General features: G+C 45.9%; 1 protein-coding gene across 2 annotated transcripts in view; it reads left to right on the top strand.

Moving 5' to 3' along the window:
* mettl15 (methyltransferase 15, mitochondrial 12S rRNA N4-cytidine) overlaps positions 1-22722 on the top strand; it is a 100267-nt gene that overhangs the window by 60672 nt on the left and 16873 nt on the right. For both annotated transcript variants that reach the window (XM_061815512.1, XM_061815513.1), the window contains exon 5: positions 1286-1464. In XM_061815512.1, coding sequence (XP_061671496.1) covers positions 1286-1464 — 179 coding nt within the window. The remainder of the gene's footprint in view (positions 1-1285; positions 1465-22722) is intronic.

The following is a 22722-nucleotide window of genomic DNA, read 5'->3' as shown; positions in this document are numbered from 1 at the left end:
CTACTTGGTTTTCCTGGCTGTGTGCTTCGGGTCATTGTCATGTTGAAAAACGACCCATCTTCAATGCTCTGACTGAGGGAAAGCAGTTGTTCCCCAAAATCTCACAATATATGACCATGGTCATCCTCTCCTTAATACAGTGCCGTCGTGCTACCACCCCCGTGCTTCACGGTAGGGATGGTGTTTTTGGGATGGAACTCATCATTCGTCTTCCTCCAAACACAGTTAGTGGAAGTATGACCAAAAAGTTCAATTTTGGTCTCATCCAACCCAAAAACTTTCTCCCATGACTCCTCTGTATCATCCAAATGGTCATTGGCAAACCTAAGACGGGCCTTGACATGTGCTGGTTTAAGCGGGAGAACCTTCCGTGCCATGCTTGATATCAAACCATGACGTCTTGGTGTATTGCCAACAGTCACCTTGGAAACGGTGGTCCCAGCTCTTTTCAGGTCCTGTCGTGTAGTCCTGGACTGATTCCTCACCTTTCTAAGGTCTATTGAGACCCCACGAGGTGATATCTTGCATGGGGCTCCACTCTGATTGAGATTGACCGTCATGTTTAGCTTCTTCCGTTTTCTAATGATTGCTCCAACAGTGGATCTTTTTTTACCAAATTGCTTGGCAATTTCTCTGTAGTGCTTTCCAGCTGTGTGGAGTTGTACAATTTTGTCTCTGGTGTCTTTGGACAGCTCTTTGGTCTTGGCCATGTTACAAGTTTGAGTCTTACTGATTGTATGGGGTGGACAGGTGTCTTTATGCAGCTAACAACCTCACACAGGTGCATTTGATTCAGGATAATACATGGAGTGGAGGGGGACTTTTAAAGTCCTAACGGGTCTTTGAGGGTCAGAATTCTAGCTGATAGACAGGTGTTCAAATACTTATTTGCAACTGTATCACACAAATAAGTCATTAAAAAAATCCATTCATTGTGATTTCTGGATTTTTCTTTTTAGATTATCTCTCTCACAGTGAACATGGACCTACGATGAAAATTTCCGACCCCTCCATGCTTTCTAAGTGGGAGAACTTGCAATATGTGGGTGTTCAAATACTTATTTTCTTCACTTTACCTTTTTTATAAAATATGGTATATAAATACATTTGCCCAGTCTTGCTTTTTCCCTACCTAAAATCCTCATGGTTAATCATTTTGAAACCTCGCAGAGCTTTGTCATGTTCCATAAAGGTTTTCAGGTATATCTCACAATTGGCAGGAATGGACTGCTGTCAGGAATTAGGTGTCGTCGCCAACTTTAATTGGTCTTCCTTTTGTGGGTAGGTTATCCGACATGCCCTGTGCTGCTGACGCGGTGAATACCTTAGATCAACTGGCTCTTGCATCCATCCTTCGTGAATATGGTGAGGAGCGACACGCCAGGAAAATAGCTTCAGCCATTGTGGAGGCACGCCGTGTCAATCCCATCACACGGACACAGCAGCTTGCAAGTGTGGTAGCAGGTAACGAGAAATAAACCCAATAAATTCCAAGTTTTCTGAGGGCTGTAACAGTGTAAACCACAGGTTGGGAAATTTTAGCACACATGAGAAGTTATCACGCCATTGTCTTTCTGTTTTACGTCCCTTTCTTTTTTAAAAATATCATTGTCACGACCCATCGGAACGGAGGTAGGACCTAAATGCAGGAGGACACGGGAGACGCAGAGGTAATTCGGGAAAAACATTTATTATTCAATGGTCGGAGATCGGGTAGGCAGTCAGGTGCAGCAGCAGTAATTGGGACGTCGGGCGTGGAGAGCAGGTCAGCGGGCAGGCAGGAGTTGTACACGGGAGAACGATCAAGGAAGGCAGAAGGGTCAAAGGAGTCAGGCTTACGGGGTCGGTCGGAGAGCAGGCGGAGGTCGGTACACACAGGAATACGATCAGAGATACGGGGGTGCTCGAACTGGGCATGAACCTCAACGATCTGGCGCAGGACCAGTCGTCACCGGGGTCCTATAAGTACCGGGCGTAATCAGCAGAAACAAGGTGCGGGTGTGTGCCGACTAATTGGCTGGCCACGCCCAGCCTGGGCAGGATGCCAGGAGCATGACAGTACCCCTCCTCAAAGGCACGACTCCCAGACGTGCCTAAACGAAAGAAACACTGATAAAAAATTAACAAATCCAGGGGCGGGTGGAAGGGGGCCCGGAGGCGGGCACCCCCCCCCAACCCCAGTCTGGTGGCCATCCAGGCCACCAAACGCGAGGTGTCCGGGTGGACGGGTCAGGAGGACGACCCGGACACCAAGCACCGGGATCCCCATGGGGCGATTTGGGTGGACGACCTCGGTAAGGAACCCAACAGCGAAGCAGGAACCACAACAAGGCATGCAACCACTCCGGACGAAGGCCTCCCAAGCTGTGGTAGCAAGGCGACCGGGGATTGGTGGCCACCGAGGGTTGGTCGCGAGGCAGCCCGGGATCAGTTGCTGCCGAGCCGAGGTCCGGAAGCGGCCGAAGCTCGGTGGTCGTCGTGGCATGGTTCTCAGACGACCATGGACCGGTCGCCATTGAAGCAGGAGAGGAAGGTGCCAGCCACCAAGACTGGGGTGCCAGAAGGCCATATACCTGTCGCTGTCGAGACAAGATCATAGAGCGGCCTCGGGCCGGTCGCCGCCGATACTCCTGGACCGGAACATGAGGCGGCTGGGGAACTCTCGCCACATCCCGGACAGCAACGTGAGGCGGCTGTGGAGCCAGCACCACCTCCTGGACGGCAACGTGAGATGGCGGCGGCATCATCACCTCCTCCTGGACAGGAACTTGAGAAGGCGGCGGCGGCATCATCACCTCCTCCTGGACAGGAACTTGAGAAGGCGGCAGCGGCATTGCCACCTCCTTCTGGACAGGAACGTGAGAAGGCGGCGACGCCATCGCCACCATCGCCACCTCCTCCTGGAGGGGGATGTGAGAAGGCGGCGGCGTCATCACCACCTCCTCCTGGACGGGAACACGAGAAGGCGGCGGCGGCATCCTCACCACCTCCTCCTGGACGGGAGCGTGAGAAGGCAGCGGCGACGGCATCCTCGCCACTTCCTCCTGGACGGGAATGTGAGAAGGCGGCGGCGGAATCACCACCTCCTCCTGGACGGGAGCGTGAGGCGGCTGCGGAAGCCCCACAGGTGGCACAGTGCTGCGTTGTTGCCCCCGTGGTGTTTGCCTTGGCACTACAGCATCATTGGGGACAGCCTGGAGCAACGGGGATGATAAGGGCCTCCCCCCTTAACAAGAGGAAAATAGCTCGCCTCATCTTTCTCGGAATTCACTCCATCCTCGGAACTCAAGCCCTCTGCACTACGTTTCTGAATCCTGTTCTTTAGGAAAACACACGTTGGGGACGCTCTGGCAGGACCATCTTTGATTGTAAATCCCATCCTTCGGCTTCGGAAGCCTGTTGCCATCGCGATGTGAGTGTGACGCAGTGATGAATCTGCTGACAGGCGCGACGTGGGCTCGGCTGGGGGAGGAGTCGATGGATGCCGTGACATGAGGATCGGTCACCAGCGCGTCTGTCAAAACTGCGATGTGACCAAAGCAAGGCGGCGGGTCTGTTCCCACAGTCATGTGAGCTTGCAGTGCATTTGTTGATACAGCAACATGGCCGTGGTGCGGTGGTGGATCCGTTTCCACGGCGACGTGAACGAGAGTAGGCAGAGAGTCAGTTGAAACTGGGAGCGGGTCAGGTCCAACTGCCGCGTGAGGTGCGGGTGTGTGCCGACTAATTGGCTGGCCACTCCCAGCCTGGGCAGGATGCCAGGAGCATGACGATCAATGGCAGAAAGCCATGAGTCTGAGATAAATTGTCAATACCATCAAATTATACAGTGGACAATTCAAGTAGGTACAGAACCATGAAAAAATATTGCCCCTCCCTCTCCATCCATCCATCCATTTTCTGAGCTGCTTATCCTCACAAGGCTCACGGGACTGCTGGAACCTATCCTAGCTGTCATCAGCCAGGAGGCAGGGTACACCCTCTCCTGGTTGTCAGGCAATCGCAGGGCACATGGAGACAAACAACAGTCTCAGTCACATTCACACCTAGGGGCAATTTAGAGTCGCCAATTAATGCATGTTTTTGGGATGTGAGAGGAAACCAGAGTGACCCACGCAGGCGCGGGGGGAACATGCAAACTTGCGACCCCTACTAAAATTCTTGTGTTTTTGCGTCGTTTTTTCACTTTTTGTTTTTCATTTATTAACCGAAAAAAATGTTTTCTGGCTCTCTGGAGAAAAAAAAAAAAAAAGTTAAATCATAAATTGTGGCCAAACTATTTTTGGTTAACTTTTATTGATCAGATCCAAACAATTGACATCTGTCTATGTAGAAATGATTATGAAAGCAATTTGTAAAGCTAGGATTCTAGCAAACACCTGGAGAAAACATGGAATGTTGGTGAATTGTTCCGGGACTGGCCACACTACAGTGATTACCCCAAGAGAACAGCAGTGACTCATCCAGGGTGCCACAGAGGAACTCAAGACAACATGTAAAGAGCTGCATGCCTCCCTTGCCTGGGTTAAGTTTCTGATCCACTCGTAAGACTGTGGCATAGTGCTGTATTTTTTTTGTTTGTTGAAACATGGCTTAATAGCAGCATACCAGACAGTGCCAATCAGCTTGACCTACTACCGAGCATACAGAACTTTCGTGGGAGTTAAGACATGCGGCAGAGGACTGTGGATTGATACATCTGTGACGCCTGGTGCCGGGAGGCCATCTTGGTCGGTCAACACTGCACACTGCTACTGGAGTTTATAACTGAAGTGCTGGCTGTATTTACCAAGAGAATTCAGAGCCATACTCCTTCTGGCGGTCTATATTCCTCATAACTCCAGCAATAACAGGAGTACGTTGCTAAAGTGAGTAATATCACCATATCGATAAACAGTTGACGGCTCATTCATATGCTTTCCTAATGGCTCCTTTAAAAATGCTCACCCCAAGGCTGCGTTTCCTAAACTCTACTCAAACATTGACTTTCCAAGACGGGAATTAACACTCTGTACATTGTTTTTACCCCCAAAGAGGGCCTGCAAGGCTCTTTCCTCCCCCACCTCGGCACCTCAGACCATCTTACTGTTCTGCTAATGACATTGTACAAGCCACTGTTTAAAGTTGTGAAAACAGGTATGAATGTGGGCAGAAGGTTCCCTTGATGCACTTTTTAACATTTTACCACCACAGACGTCACGATGACCAAACTGTTACTGCTCACCTCAGAAGTGCATGGATAATGTCACCACCATGTCGATCACTGTCCGTGCCATTCAGAGGCCATGGCTGTCAAGGGAGGTCTTTAGATTACTGAAGATCCCCAACGCGACTTTTAGGTCTAGTGATGATAAGGGCTTGAGGATCGCCATGGCCAAACTGTCCCGTGGCATCAGGGAGACTAAAAGGGAAGAAGATTACCCACCGCTCCAGTAACAGCAGTGACATCAGGAGTCTGGGGCGAGGTATGCAATTACAGATTATCAATCCTGTCCACAGAACTGCGACAGCTCCACTTTGATTCAGTGCTTCGAGTGGCTAATTATGTACCACGTCACATCCTCCCTTCCCCTCTCCTTGGACACTTCCAGTTTGACTATTGGTTGAACTGATCCACTGATTACACCGTCTTCACTGCCTTCCACGCTTCCCTCTCACAGATGGATTCTAAGGACTCATATGTCAATATACTGTTCATAGACTAGAGCTCAGCATTCAATACCATCATCTCCAAACAACCGATCTACAGACTGGACCAACTAGGTCCCAACACTTCGATGTGTAACTGGCTACTTAACATTTTGACAGGGAGACCAGAGATTATAAGGGTCAACAGTAACACATCCAGCACCATCATGCTGAACACGGGAGGCCCTCAAATTTGTGTTAAGCAACCACATCTTCACCCTGCTGATCTGTGGTGGTTCCATTCAGCAACAAACATAAACTACAAACTACAGGAATGAGGTAAGTGGCCAGGCCGGGTGGTGCGCCGACAACAATCTCTCCCTGAACATGGAAAAAGACAACAATATTGTTGTGGACTTCAGCACAGCACACTCCTGAACATCAACAGTGCAGCAGTGGAGAAAGTGCGAAGCACCAGTTCCTGGGAGTGTACATCACCAAGGACTTCTCCTGGACCAGCAACACCTCATCACTAGTCAAGAAAGTTCACCAATGTATCTTCTTGTGCAAGCTGTGAGGAGATGGAGCCCCAACCCTCATCATGTGATCCTTCTCCTGAGGGACCATAAAGAGTATCTTGACTACCTGCAGCACTGTGTGCTTTAGAGCCGAGCTGACTCAAAAACAGTTTTATTCATCAGGTTGTCTGGAATCTGAAGTCTCTGCCTGCTCTGTTCCCTCTACCTCTTCTGTCCTCTGCCCGTTAGAACTCTGATTTCTTATGCCCAGCAAACATGTAGATGCACACACACACACACACTCACGCGCACACACACACTGAACTCATGGTCACACCAGCCATTTTGGCAACAGTGGGGTTTTATCATATAATTTATAAATGTCTTATTTGGTTGGGTTCTCTTATCTTGACTATGTTGCACATGTCACCTTACTGTTATTTGCACATACAAGTAATATCATATTACACTGTATATATTAGTTCATTTCGTGTTTATATTATCTTTACTGTCTTTTGGAGTACTGTATTTTCAATTCTCTGTATGTGTCACACATATTAAACGGATGTGAGGTCAGCCTCAATGTGAATGTTTTTAAATCCAGGTTTTTTCTCATGCTTTTTAGAATATATCCACTTTTTGAGCATATTACATGTACTGTATGCGGTTTTGTCTTTTTTTTTAATATTGTTTGTCATTTTTTTGTTTTTATCCCATTTTAAATGTTTTATATCTTTGTTTTCAAATGCCTTTCATCATGTAAAGCACATTTAGTTTCCTTCTGTATGAAATGCACAAATACAAATAAATTTGCATTGCTTTGCTTTGCTTTGAACAATTTACCTTGTATTGGGAAGAGACTTGACAAAAGTGGTATCCACGGCAGATTTCCAAGACACAACACAATGCTGATTGAAAAGAACGAAGACTAATTAAGCTTAAAAAAAATTCTGAATAATGCCCACGATTTTTGGTATATTACATGGATTGACTGAATGAAAGTTGATCTCTTTGGAAGGTGTGTGCATTGTTACATCCTGCATAAGTGTAGCACAGCATTTCAGAAAAAGAACATCATACCAACAGTCAAACTTGGTGACTGTTGTATGTTTTTTTGGGGGGGGCTGCATTTCTGATTCAAGACCTGTACAACTTGCTATGGCTGCTGAAGAATGGCCCAACAAGTAATGAGTTTTAGGAGCCATACTTTTTCACACAGGGCCAGGAAACTTTATCCCTCCCCCACTTAATAAATTAAATAACCATTTAAAAACAGCCTTTTAAATCCGCTTGGGTCATATTGGTCTGGTATTTATATTTGTTTGATTTTTCACATTGAAGTTGAGAAACTACACTAAAAGAAAAGACGATTTTTTTCACAACTGTCTATCGTCTCTCTTTCCTCATGTAAATACAACTTACCAATATTTTTTTTCATCCCATTTACTCCTGCCTCCTCCTTGTCTCTCTACTTATATGCATGCAAAAACACCTGACAGTCATAGTAACACATACAGTGCCAAGAAAAAATATTTGTCCCCCTCCTGATTTCTGTTGGGCTTGCATATCTATCACACACAAAGCTTTCAAATCATCAAACCAATTATTTTTTTCACTCAGAGACAATGCAAGGAAATACAAAATGCAGTTTTCAAATGACAATTTCATTTATTAAGGCACAAAAAAATTTCCGTCTTTTCCAACCCTTGGTGAAAAACTAATTGCCCCTGATGTTAAATCACGAAGTCACCTTGACGAACAACACATTTGGGAAAGGTGAGTTCAATTTTACAAGCCACACACAAAGCTGATTACCACCATATTTGTTGGATGTAGAAATCACTTCGATAGAATATGTCAGAGAACGTGAAGTAGGCTTCATCTCAAGAAACAATGCATCATGCCATGATGCAAAGAAATTCAAGAAATTGGAAAAAAAATGATTGAAATCCATCATTCTAGAAAATATGACAGTCATTTCCAAGGCTTTGGGGCACCAGCAAACCATCTCCTCTGGGTCGGGTCGTAGGGCAGTAGCTTTGTCAGTGATACCCAGACTTCCCTTTCCCCAGCCACTTCATTCAGCTCTTCCAGAGGGATCCTGAGGTGTTCGTAGGCCAGCCGAGAGACATAGTCTCATCAGCATGTGCTGGATCATGCCTGGGGTCTCTTTCTGGTGGGACGTTCCTGGAACACCTCACCAGGAAGGCACCCAGATCACATGCCCCATCAGTCAGCATCACTGCAAATGCTACACCAATCTGACTGTCGATCTCCCGGTCCATTCTTCCCTCACTTGTGAACAAGACACGAAGATACTTGAACTCCTCCTCTTGGGGCAGGAACTCATCCACGACCTGGAGAGGGCACGCCACCCTTTTATGGCTGAGGACTATAGTTAACGATTTGGAGGTGCTGATTCTCATCCCAGCCGCTTCACATTCTGCTGCGAACCGCTCCAGTGAGTGTTGGAGATCACAGCTTGATGAAGCCAACAGAACCACATCGTCTGCAAAAAAACAGCTACAATGCTGAGACCGCCAAACCAGACACCCTCTATGCCTCGGATGCACCTAGAAATTCTGTTGATAAAGGTTATGAACGAAATCGATGCAACTCTCACTAGAAACAAGTCCAACGACTTACTGCCGGGAATGTGGACAGGAGTCTGACACTGGTTGTACAAGGACCGAACAGCCCATATCAGTGGGTTTGGTACCCCATACTCCCAAAGAAATCCCCACAGGACTGCCCGAGGGACACCTTCTTCAAGTACACAAAACACATGTGGCTTGGTTGCGCGAACTTCCATGCACATGCCGAGGGTGAAGAGCTGGTCCACTGTTCTATGGCCAGGATGAAAACCACATTGCTCCTCCTGAATCTGAGGTTCATTTTACTGACGGACCCACCTCTCCAGCACCCCGAATAGACGTGTCACCTTCTGGTCCCCCTCCTTAAAAAGGGGGACCATCACCCCAGTCTGCCAATCCAGAGGCACTGTCCCCGATGTCCACACGATGTTGCTGAAGCATGTCAACCAGGACAGGACCACAACATCCAGAGGCTTTAGGAATCACATCCACCCCTGGGACTCTGCCACCAAGGAGCTTTTTAAAAACCTCAGTGACCTATACCCCAGAGATAGAAAAGCCTGACTCAGAGAACCCAGACGCTGCTTTCTCGTAGGAAGGTGTGCTGGTGGAATTGAGTTTTTCGTAGTATTCTGCCCACCGACTCACAACGTCTTGAGTTGAGGTCAGCAGTGCCCCATGCTTCATATACAGAGTGTTGATGGTGCACCGTTTCCTCCACCTGAGACGCCGGACCGTGGACCGGAATTTCCTCAAAGCTGTCTTAAAGGTCAAGTATCATCCCTATAAGCATCTAAAATAGAGATTGTAATGAAAAATACATATAACATTATTCACTTCATAGTCTATACAAAAAAATAAATATGAGCGGAGATCGCGTTATCCATGCACAAAGTTGCGGAAGTGTCATTCGACATCCAAGTGGTCGCCAAGTTCTCTGCATTCATTGCCCGTAACGTCACCCCGGACATTCGCCATTGAAAACACGCTGTGGCCCCTACTGTGGGAGATGAACACGCCCCTTCTGACACGAAAGCTCTTTTTGAAGAAGAGAGCACCTCACAACCTAGTTAAGTTACCGGGGCAATAGTGTTTGAGCAATATCTAGCAATGCAACAAACCAGCATTTTGGCTAACATGAAGGAACAACGAGTTACCTTCCCACAGGTAAAACTAATAGAAACAAGCATGTCCGCTGGAGGCCGCTCCTGCCCCGTACGTCACTTCCTGCTTCTTTTCAAAAGCAAATCCCTCGAGAGGATCTTCATGGCGGGAGTTACAAAAAGCCAAAAATGTCAAAATCATGTTTTGTGGCGAAAAAACGGATATGTCAATCCCGGCTGCTGTTTTTTCATCAATAACATACTAAAAACCATTGACCTTTTAAGTCGTTCTCCATGGCTTTACCGAACTCCACTCAAGCCCAGGTTTTTGCCTCAGCGACTACCAAAGCTGCATTCTGCTTGGCCGGGCAGTACCTATCAGCTGCCTCAATGCCCCCTGCCTCCCCCGGAACATGACCAAAGTTCATCCGAGATGGGAGTTAAAATTCCTTCTGATTGAGGGAATCTACCAGCCGTTCCCAGCAAACCCCTCCAGACCCTCACAATATGTTTGGGCCTGTCACGTCAGAGCAACATCGTCTCCCACCATCGGAGCCAACTCACCATCAGGTGGTGATCAGTTAACACTTCCGTCTATCTCTTCACCCAAGTGTCCAACACATGCTGCCGCAAGTCCGATGACATCAGCACAAAGTCAATCATCGAACTGTGACCTTGGTTATCCTTGTGCCCGAGCAGAATGATGGAGTCCCTAGAGGGAGCGGGCTCCAGCACTTCCTCTGGCTCCAAAAAGGATGGGTACTCTGGACTATTGTTAGATGGATAGGCACAAACAACAGTCAGGACCCGTCCTCCCACCCGAAGTCAGAGGGAGGCTACCCTCTCATACACTGAGATGAACCCCAACGTACGGGCGCCAAGCGGGGAGCAAATAAGTATTCCTACACCTGCTCGGCGCCTCTCACCATGGGCAACTCCAGAGAGGAACAAAATCCAACACCTATCAAGAGGACTTGTAGCACAGCCCAAGCGGTGCGCAGAGGCAAATCCAACTATATCTAGTCGGAACTTCTCAACCTCATGCACCAGCTTGGGCTCCTTCCTTGCCAGAGAGGTGTCATCCCATGTCCCTAGAGCTAGTTTTCGTATCCGGGGGTCGGATCGCCAAGGTCCCTGCCTTCGACTACCACCGAGCTCACATTGCACCCGAGGCTTCTGGCCCTTCTCACACGTGGTGACCCCATGGGAATAGGGTTTCATATTACCCATTCGAGCTGTCCCAGGCCAAGCCCCATGAGTGCAGGACTGGCCACCAGGCACTCTGCTTCGAGCCCCACCTCCAGGCCTGGCTCCAGAGGGGGGCCCCAGTGACCCACGTCAGGCAAGGGAAACCTGAATCAATTTGTTTTACTCATCATCGGGGTTTATAGAGCCATAGTTAGTCTGGTCCCTCACCTAGAACCTGTTTGCCATGGGTGACCTTACCAGGAGCATGGAACCCACGACAACTTAGCTCCTAGGATCATTGGGACACACAAACTCCTCCACTACGATAAGGTGATGGCTCAAGGAGCCAGGAATGGAGAAATCTGGGAACAATGGTATACCTTCGTAGGAGTGGATGACCAACTAGAATTACTCCAAGAATGCAACAATGACTCATCCAGGAGCCCACAAAAGAACCTTGAACAACATCTAAAGACCTGGAGGCCTTGCTGGCCTCAGTTAAGGTCAGTGTTCATGATGCTACAATAAGAAATACATACATGGGTGAGTTCCAAGGCCAGTACCCCTGCTATCAGCAAATAATACAAATGCTAATCTCACATGTGCCCAAAAACATGTTGATGATCCTCAAGCCTTTCGGAGAATTAATTTTTGACGAGTCAAAAATTAAACTTTTTGGGACGTGTACGGCCCATTACATCTGGCGAAAAAATGGCACAGCATTTCATGGTCTGGGGCTGCTTTGCTGCCTGAGGACCAGAACAACTTGCTGTGACAGATGGAGAAATGAATTCTGCTGTGTACCAGAAAATTGTGAAGGGGAGCGTCCTGCCATCAGCTTGTGCCCTCAAACTCAAGCGCTCTTTGGTCATGCAGCAGGATAATGATCTCAAATCCACCAACTAGTCCACCTCTGAATGGCTAAGAGAAGAAAAGTGGGTTTTGGAGTGGCCAAGTCAAAGTCCAGATTTTTAAATCCAACTGAGATGCTGTGGTGTGACCTTAAATCGGGATTTAATGCCAGAAAACCCACCAATATGGTGGAGTTGAAGCAATTCTGCAAAGAGTGAGGAAAAAATTCCTCCAGAGCGATGTGAAAGACTCATCACCAATTATCACAAACCCTTGATTTCAGTTATTGCTGCCAGGGGCGGCACAACCCATTATTAGGTTCAGGGGGCAATTACTTATTTCACAGAGGGTCAGAAAGCTTTGGATTTTTTTTCATGCCTTAAAAATTTAATTATCATTTTAAAACTGCATTTTGTATTTCCTTTGGTTGTCTGGGTGATATTAAAGTTGGTTTGATGATTTGAAACTTTTGAGTGTGATGGATATGCAAAAAAAAAAATTAAAATGCTGAAATCAGGAAGGGGTGAATACATTTTCACAAGACTGTGCAAGCTCATGCACAACACATTTGTTTCTTCACCGATTCCCCGCCCTTCCTCTTTTGTTTATTTGCCTCTAAGGTTTAAGGTTCTGAATGAGTAAAATATTGTAGCCAATACTTATTGCAGAGAGCAGCATGTGCGTCAGCGTCATCCTGGGAGAACAGGTGTGGGTAGGAGCAGCCGTCGGATCTCCTTTGAAGAGCAACAGCAAATCACTACATCTGATTATTTGAAACAATCCAAAAAGGTCTTTATTGAAGCAAGTAGCACTGGGGGGCTCGTGCCCAATTGTACCACAAATGCTGACAAGAAAAATGTCATTTGAAAAGAAATAACACATTTCTAAAATTGTGCTTGTGCACCTGCACCCAACTCTCATGTATAAACAACATGAAATTCAGGCTTTATGACTACTCATGCTGAGTTTGTTTCCTTATCTTCAATTATTGGAACATTTTTTTGCTCTAGAAAAAAACTTTTCTTCAGCTAAAACCAATACAATGAATTCCACTGATTGAAAATGAAAGCCATATGAGACAACATTGCAGACATTTTCAGTTAGCCTGATTTAGTTTCACAAGGTCCAGCTGTTTACTAAATATAGCTGTGGTTGAAAATACAGTTTGATTGGTCATTTTTTTTCCTGCTGCCTGCAGTATCCATAGCAACTACATAGTACAAATGCAAAAACAAGGAAAATAGCAAATTTCATTTCAAACAAATTGTTTTGTATGCATTAAATTAATTAAATAAATACATTCAAAATGTTTCTATTCTTTTATAGTTATTTTTATATCAGTACTTACAAGCACATCACGTTTTCAGCTTTTAAAAACATGTGGCATTAGAATGGATATAGGTGACTTGCAGGTGACGTCACATCAGTTTTGAATTTTTTCTGGCCGCCATATTGGGAGGTCTCATTTCGCTGGTTACATTAGATTACATAAGACGCTTTTTGACTTCTGAGCCGATGGTGCACACGTGTTGTGTTATTGGCTGCTATAACAAGTTCAGCAAAGAAGGGATTAGACAGTTTTTCCGATTTCTGAAAATAATTACGCACCAAGGACCCCAAACAGAAGAAATGTCGAGCAAACGGCAAGCGAAGTGGCTCAGTAATATCTCGCGTGCAGATCTCACTCGTCCCACAGTTTCAAGTCGTGTGTACAGCGATCACTTCATAAGTGGTAAGTATTGCACTTTGACCATATACTCCTACCGCTATTTTTACATGTATGTGTTGTTTGCTGTGTTTTATATTACAAGACTAATGGTGTTTGATAGGTCTACATGTACATGTACATCCAACTCGGCCGCCGATCGAAATTGGCCGCCAGTGACAGGCTTTTCATCTACAGTTTAGGATACAAACGTATGAATGTGTGTTGTGCGTTTGCTGTCTGTTTACTGTCTGTAAACGTCAAATTATTTTTAAGAAGGAAATATACCGTATATATATTAAAAACAACATGAGTATGCATGTAGTACCTACCCACATAATAATCACGTTTTGTAGAACTGAGAACAATGCATTTTTGGTGAAATGCACTGTGCAGGTTACTGTGCGTAAATAGTCCGACCAAACTGTCCGAGCCAGCCCATAAATTACCTTTTTCTTTGTTATTTTAACATTTGTTTGGTATACTCAGCTAATGTCAAAATGATAAATTAGGTATTTAGGCTTAAGGCTAGTATTTCTGTCTTACGCCCTGTTGGACTACCTACCAGGGTGATATTTTAGGTACGGGTACCTTAAAATGTAAAATGGCAAATGTGAACAAATAGAAAGCCGCTACTGTTGTATTAGGGCTACATTCAGACATTCACGCTATAATTTGTTAGTACTTAGTAATTTACACCTTGTACATTTTAATTATTGTCACATTACTTAATGCTCCTTCAAATAAATTTAAAAGATGGTGTAATATTTATTTGTCATAGATCTTTTTCCCTAATCGGTCCGATTTGTCGGACCTGAAAAGGCTATAATGGCTAAGCAGAAACAACAACAACAACAGTGAGTTACGCACTCTGTCCCGGGTGATTACAAGTTACTTACTCGGGCAACAATTAAAACCTTTTCTTCAGACGTATTGCAGAGGACACTCTGAATCCACCCACTTACAAAGTAAGCCTCCAAGGACTTGTAGGCCTTCATCTGTTGGTTAGTAAGGCTGTTGGTTGTAAGCAGCAAGTAGTTCAAAATGTTGGGGTATTCCACTCTCGGCCAACATTTTTCAGTCGCAAAATCAGCCTTCGATAGACTATACGGGTCCAGATCCTCACATAAACTGATTTTCTGCCTGTAGTAGGGTTTCAGATCAGCCGACAGATCCTCGAAATACTTGGAAAAAGCCATAGGAAGTGCAGATACAATGAACGCGATGCTGCTATGTAGACAAACTTTAAGAACTGTTTACAACCTCCCAACATGGCCGACACACAAAAAAATTCTTACCCACAATGCACTTGCTCTGAAGTTGTGCAAGTGACCTATAAGAGTTGTGGATGTGTTCGTGACGTTGCACTCAATAAAATGTCATCGACAAATTTGAAGCGGTTCGATGGGACGTGGCTCACACATCTGCCTCACGGTAAAAGTTCATCGTTTAAAAAAGCTCGGCCATTTCTCTGTGGACTTTGCTTATTTTGTGTCAGAGTTCTTTGGAGACTCCGATTTTCTCCCACATTCACAAAACACGCTTTCTTGGTTAGTAAACTGTAAATGTCATGGCCCTGCCGTTCCAGCCTGGCTGGGCGGGTCCCAGCAGACCGGTGCTAATTAGGAGGCTCACACCTGCCCCTCATCCCTGCTGATTAACCCCTGTACTTATAGGACCCAGGTCTTCGCCAGATCGTCGCCTCGCATGCCTCGTTCCTACACTTCCACATTCCTGACGCCAACCCTCTGTGTACCGACCAACGCCTGTCTCCCGACCTACCCTGTAACCCTGTCGCTACTGTTCAAACTGTTTGTGCTGACTGACTCCCCGGTTACCGACTCTGGAACGAATAAAGACTTTCTCCTTACTACTTGACTGTCGCCCGAGTCGTACATTTGGGTCCGCCCACAAGTCCTGGTTATGACAGAACGATCTGGCCAAGACATGGACCCAGCCGACTTCGAAGCCATCTGCCGCTCGTTACAATTCTAGGGCAGACACCTAGCTGAGCAGGAAGCATCCCTCCAAATAACAAACCGGAGGCTCCTCGAGTTCTGTGCCCGACTGGAGCCGTGGCTAGCCTCTCAGGCTAGTGCTGCTACTGCCACTCCGGCACCGGCCATTCTGGCTGCTACCCCGGTCCAGCTCACTCCGGCAACCCCGCCCGCTGCGGAGATTCAGCGTACCGGAGTAACACCTCCCTCCCAACCCGAACGTTTCTCTGGCGACTCAGGGAATGTCAGACCCTTCTTGCTCAGTGTGACCTCCACTTTGAGCTACAGTCATCCGCCTTCGTCATCTCCCACATGACAGGGGGAGCGGAGGCATGGGTCACGGCGGAGTGGAGTGGCAACTCGGAAACATCTCGCTCCTGGACTGCCTTCGTCTGCGCCTTGACGCAGGTCTTCCAGTACGGCGCGCCGGAACGCGAGGCGGCGGCATCGCTGATGACGTTACGCCAGGGACAGCGCCGCGTGTCCGACTACGCCATTGAATTCTGCATCTGGGCAGCCAAGAGCCGATGGAACGAGGACACCCTCCTCGACGCCTTTTTCCAGGGGGTCTCCCCGCAAATCCGCAGCCTCCACATCGCCATGGATCTTCCTACCTCATTGGATGCACTCATCGCGCTATCGCTCAAAATCAACCAGAGACTAACTGTCCAGGGACAAATGGAGGCGCTGGTCGGAGGAGAGACAGGGGTGTCCGTCTCGCTGGCTTCCCTGCCACCGGCACTCACACCCGCGACGGAGCCCATCCAGGTGGAGGATCTCGACGGGCCGGCAGAGGAGCGCAGGCGACGTCAACGGGAAGGACACTGTTTCTACTGCAGCCGCTTGGGAATAGCCCACTGCCCGGCCAAACCAAAGTGTCCCGGCCTCAAGATCACTACCCCGGTGAGTGTACGATATACCACTGCGGAATCAAGTCGCTGCTCCAAGTCACCCTAAGCGCAGAGGGCCGTGCGTGTTCCATCACAGCGTTCATTGACTCAGGCTCTGACGCGAATTTAATCAACCCCCGCGTGGTCGAGGCGTTGGGCGCGGCAACCTTTCAGACGCAGCGGTTCCGCAACGCTTACACGGGAAATGGTGAATTCCTCTGTCAGGTGACGCTCGGCACGCAAATCTTAAGAATGGCGTTTCCGGACGCTCACACGGAGAGAATTAGCTTCCACGTGTTCAACACACAGAGCAGCTTTATCATCATGGGTAGTCCGTGGCTCAAGGAGCACAACCCGCATATCGACTGGACCACAGGCCAAATCATGGCGTGGGGCGAAAATTGCAGCAAGGGGTGTTTCGGGACTCATAAGGAGGCAAGGATTCATGTTGGGCCCATTGAAATAGAAGAGCCAGGTACTGTACTGGAGCTACCCGCGGTGCCTTCCTGTTATCTGGACCTTAAGGAGGTCTTTTCAGAGGAAAAAGCTAGATCCCTGCCCGTACAATTGTGCCATTGAACTCCTGCCCGGCACCTCACCCCCTCGAGAGAGGCTGTATTCTCTGACAGGACCGGAGCACCAGACCATGAAAAAATCGAGTCGTTGGCGGTAGGGCTCATCCGACCGTCTTCCTCACCGGCTGGAGCCAGCTTCTTCTTGGACACCTCACTACAGCCCTGTATTGACTATAGAGGGCTCAACGACATCACTGTAAGCAATAGGTAACCTCTTCCCGTGATCGCGACCGCTTTCGAACTACTTCAGGGGGCCCAGATCTTCACTAAACTGGACTTACGGAGTGCATACCAGATGGTAGGGAGGGGGATGAATGGAAGACGGTATTCAATGCCCCCACGGGCCATGACGAGTACTAGGTGATGCCGTTTGGGTTGACGAATGCACCAGCTGTATTCCAGAACTTTATTAATGACGATTACAGGCCCCATAGCAACAAACAAGCATTCACACTCACAATCACACCTATGGGCAATTTAGTCTTCAATTCACCTACCATCCATGTTTTTGGGATGTGGGAGGAAACTAAAGTGAAAAGAAAAGGAAATATTCACACAGGCACAGGGAGAACATGCAAATTGTACACAGGTGGGATCATTATTTGACCCTGGTCCTCAGAACTGTCAGGCAGACTTTATAACCATCTGATGACCATGCTGAAAATGTGTTAAATTTTTTAGAATTTGTTTGTACTTCCCAGCCACTTTATGAGCCAAAGTAAATAATCTACGCACGCTAATATTCAGTGCTTATACTGTAACTGCGCTTGAACTTCTAAAAGGTGCAGTATTAAGACGCCTACACACTGTATGTGGTTTTCATGGGACCCATGGTGAGGTAGGATGCAGGACAGTGCATGCTCACCCCGTATGACATTAACTAACTTGCTAATAGGGAGTACCCCAGCACCTTTTCCCGTTGGTTTACAGTTAAAGTGGGGTCCAGCTTGGCAATATGTATTTTGTCACTGTTACAATGGAAGGTCTTGGTTTCATTTTAAACTAAGATGAAAGAGGAGATATGGTCCAAGTGAAGCATGTGAGACTATGGTATATTTTATCGCTCGCATCACACATTTCTACCACTTTCAACCAACCCAGTACATTTAAAGTAGTGGAGCTACTTACTGTGCTTTACCACGCCATTCGATGAGATTTGTCCTTGAACTCCGAACAGGGATAGTCCATTCATTTTTTTTCCTCTATTTTCTCCATACTGTTTTCACTATACAAATTGTACAAGTCTGCCAACGTGTCTTGCTCATCACCCTGAAATCCTTTGGCTAAATGCTCGCTGATGGGTTATATCTGTTGTCACAGTGGTGATGTGCCGAAAGTGAACATCTTTCAAGGCAGATGCATCGGTATAGGTGGCAAATGCCCACCTCATATTTGGCTATCAGTTGCCGTGACATCAAATGCACAATGAATAGGTTTGTTTCCAGTACGATGTCATGTTCTAGGTACAGTGTAAAAAGGCATTTTCCTTCCATCGTCTCGACTTGGTTGCAGCTGCTCCGTTTTTCCCCTCACCATCCCCATGAAATAAAATCAATCTCCTTTCTATGACCAACAGCCTCGTTGAGAATTAAAAACATGACATCCATGTTCTCATCACCCATCTCAAATCTCCCAACCATACCCATGATTATTTTTAATCTGCTCAGCAATTTTGTACATTTAAATGGACTTTTTGACAAATTCCAATCAGGTTTTCAAACTCATCAAAGTACAGAATATGCTCCTGTCAAACTGCTAAATGATATAAGGTTGAATACTGACTCAAGAAAGGATTTGATTTTGATCTTGTTGGATCTTAGTGCACCTTGTAATATGGTAGATCATAATATACTGCTTAACAGGTTGAAAACATGGGTAGGACTAAATGGAACAGTCCTTAAATGGTTCAAATTCTTCACAGAGTAAAGAAGCTACTTTGTAACCACTGGAAGTGGTCAACAAATGGCAATGACCTATGGGGGCCCTCAAGGTTCAGTACTTGGACCCCTCCTGTTCAGCCTATATATGCTACCCTTCAGTCATTTTTTTTTCCAAAGTTTAACTGTCATAGCTATATCGATGACACGTTTATATTTAGCAGTGTCTCCAGATGACTATAGTTCAGTTGAGGTGTTTTCCTTTTTTGTCAAGAATCAACAAGTGGGACACAATCGTGAAATGGAACAAAATTTATGGGATATTGTGTACTTTTTTACCAAATAAAAAACTGAGAAGTGGGGCGAGCAATATCATTCGGCCACTTTACTTTCAGTGCAGCAAACTCATTCCTGAAGTTCAGTGAGGATCTCTCAATTATCCAATGTTGACTGATGATGATAAATAGAATCCACCTGTGTGTAATCAAGTCTCCGTATTAATGCACCTGCTCTGTGATAGTCTCAGGGTTCTGTTTAAATTGCAGAGAGCATCATAAAGACCAAGGAACACACCAGGCAGGTCTAAGATACTGTACTGAGAAAGTTTGAAGCCGGATTTGGATACAAAAGGATTTCCCAAGCTATAAACATCTCAAGGAGTGCTGTGCAAGCAATCATATTGACATGGAAGGAGTATCAGACCACTCCAAATCTACCAAGACCCGGCCGTCTCTCTAAACGTCCACCTCATACAAGGAGAAGACTGATGAGAGATGCAGCAAAGAGGCCCATGATCACTCTGGATGAACTACAGAGATCTACAGCTGAGGTGGGAGAGTCTTTCCATTGGACAACTATCACTCGCACACTGCACAAATCTGGCCTATATGGAGGAATGCCAAGAAGAAAACCATTTCTCATGGTTTGGGCCTGCTTTTCTTAAGCAGGGACAGGGAAGATGGTTAAAATTGATGGGAAGATTAATTAAGCCAAATACAGGAACATTCTGGAAGAAAAAACATTGGAGTTTGCAAAAGACCTGATACTGGGATTTCTCTTCCATCAGAACAATGATACAAAACAAGGAGCCAAATCTGCAATGGAATGTTTCACAAATAAATGTATTCAGGTGTTAGAATAGCCAAGTCAAAGTCCAGACCTGAATCCAATCGAGAATCTGTGGGCAGAGCTGAAGACTGCTGTTCACAAACTCTCTCCAGCCGACCTCACTGAGCTCGAGCTGTTTTGCAAGGAAGAATGGGCAAGTATTTCAGTCTCTCAATGTGCAAAACTGATAGAAACATACCTCAAGCGACTTGCAGCTGTAATTGCAGCAAAAGGTGGCGCTACAAAGTATTAATGCAAGGGGGCCGCATAATGTTTTTCGGGTTTTTATTTGTTAAAAAAGTTTAAAATATTCAATAAATTTTGTTCCACTTCACTATCATGTCCCACTTGTTGTTGATTCTTTATGTTTGAATACTGGAATGTGGCGAAAGGTTGAAAAGTTCAAGGGGCCCGAATATTTTCACAAGGCACTGTATGTCATTCTTGGCGAAAAATGTTTTATTACAGCAAATCGTTTGACCATCCTCAACTAAAAAAACAGGATAATATTGTCAACAAAGCTTTTATTATTTAACAATTTAATGACATCTATGCAAAATGTAAACAAAAAATGCCTGTGACTCCACCCCAAACAGGATTACAACGAAGTACTGTATATCTGGCTCGTCTATCTTATGTTCTGATGTGTGGAATGTTTTTTATTTTAATAAAATACATCATCTTTTTTCATCTAAGCCCATCTACTACATCTTCCTTTCTAATACAACTACCCTCATGTCTTCCCTCACAACATCCATCAACTTTCTCTTTGGTCTTCCTCTTATTCTTTTACCTTGCAGCTCCATCCTCAGCACCCTTCTACCAATATACTCAATCTCTCGCCTCTGGATATGTCCTTACCATCAAAATCTGCTTTCTCAAGCCTTGTCTCCAACAAATCCAACTTTGGCTGTCCCCCATATGAGCTCATTTCTAAACCTATCCATCCTAATCACTCCTAGAGAGAAACTCAACATCTTCATTTCTGCCACCTCATGCTCTGCTTCCTGTTGTCTTTTCAGTGTCACCGTCTCTAATCCGGATACATCATGGCCGGCCTCACCACTACAATTGCCTACAATAACCCTACCCCCTCTATAAGCAGTACGTCGCACTAGCCTGAGAATAAGAAAATATACTCATGTCCATTTTCCAGAATGGAACTTTGTTTGAACATGCATTAATTGGACAAATGCTTCTTTTAGCAGAAACAATAACAATGTAAATAATTCTTGATTTAGAAAAATTTCAATGTAGATGGAAAAAACCTCGGCTGATTCGTAGAAATATTAATACATTTTAAAATAACTCGTGTTGTGGAAAAATCCAGTCGCTGCCGATACTGTTGCCTGAATTGGAGATAGGCAACCTCAAGTGCCGATGGGTTCAGTCAGATGGCAGTAAATCCTGGGTACACTGCAGCAGATGGTCTGGAAAATCTGCCATTTTCTGGTGAATATGTTGATTCTCATGGCAACAAAAACGTTCTTCTGTTGATTCCGTGGGTATGCAGCATTTACATGCACACCTTTGGATGTAATGTAAAGATTAAATCTGTTCAAATTCACAAACCTCGACAGCTCAAAGACCCATATCAGTACACAGAACCATCCACATTGCATTTTTATTTTAGGCATTTAGTGCCCCAAAAAAATCCACAAGATACCGGTTTCCAGGTCTCAGTTTCAAGTTTAGCAGTTTTGCTCATGACATCGTGGGAAAATTGCGACCAAAATGGTGATGGACGGTTCTGGGTTATTGCTCTCAGAAGTCCCAAGATTTTTACCACAAAATATATTAATGGTGAAGCAAGTTATGACCAGCTTCTTTTTCTTCTTTTCCTTTCGGCTTGTCCCATTAGGGGTTGACACAGCATGTCATCTTTTTCCATTCAAGCCCATCTACTACATCTTCCATTCTAACACCAACTACCCTCATGTGTTCCCTCACAACATCCATGATACTTTTCTTTCGGGTTCTTCTTGCTCTTTTGCCTGGCAGCTCCATCCTCCGCACCCTTCTACCAATAAAGTCACTCTCTCGCCTCTGGACATGTCCAAACCATCAAAGTCTGCTCTCTCGAACCTTGTCTCCAAAACATCCAACTTTGGCTGTCCCTCTAATCATTTCTAACCCTATCCAACATGCTCACTCCTTGCGAGAACATCAACATCTTTATTTCCACCACCTCCAGCTCTGCTTCCTGTTGTTTTTTTAATGCCACCGTATCTAATCCATAGATCATGGCCAGCCACACCACTGTTTTATAAATATTGCCCTTCATCCTGGCAGACACCTTCCACCAACTGTTCCAACCTGCTTGGACCCATTTCTTCACTTCCTGACCACACTCTCCATTGCTCTCTATTGTTGACCCCAAGAATTTGAAGTCATCCACCTTCGCTATCTCTTCTCCCTGGAGCTTCACTCTTCCTCATCCGCCCCTCTCCTTCACACGCACCATTGTTTTATAAACTTTGCCTTCGTCCGAGCAGAGACTCTTCTGTCACATAACAGACCAGATACTTTCCGCCAGCTGTCTCAACCTGCTTGGACCCGTTTCTTCACCTCCTTATCACACTCACCATTGCTCTAGGTTGTTGACCATTGCTCTGGATTGTTGACCCCAAGCATTTGAAGCCATCAACTCTTGGCATCTCTTCTCCCTGGAACTTCAGTCTTCCCCCT

Source organism: Syngnathoides biaculeatus, chromosome 3 (assembly GCF_019802595.1).
Source record: "Syngnathoides biaculeatus isolate LvHL_M chromosome 3, ASM1980259v1, whole genome shotgun sequence".
In the NCBI taxonomy this organism is placed as follows: domain Eukaryota; kingdom Metazoa; phylum Chordata; class Actinopteri; order Syngnathiformes; family Syngnathidae; genus Syngnathoides; species Syngnathoides biaculeatus.
Note: the sequence above shows the minus strand (reverse complement) of the source record. Positions and strands in the feature narration are given on the sequence as shown.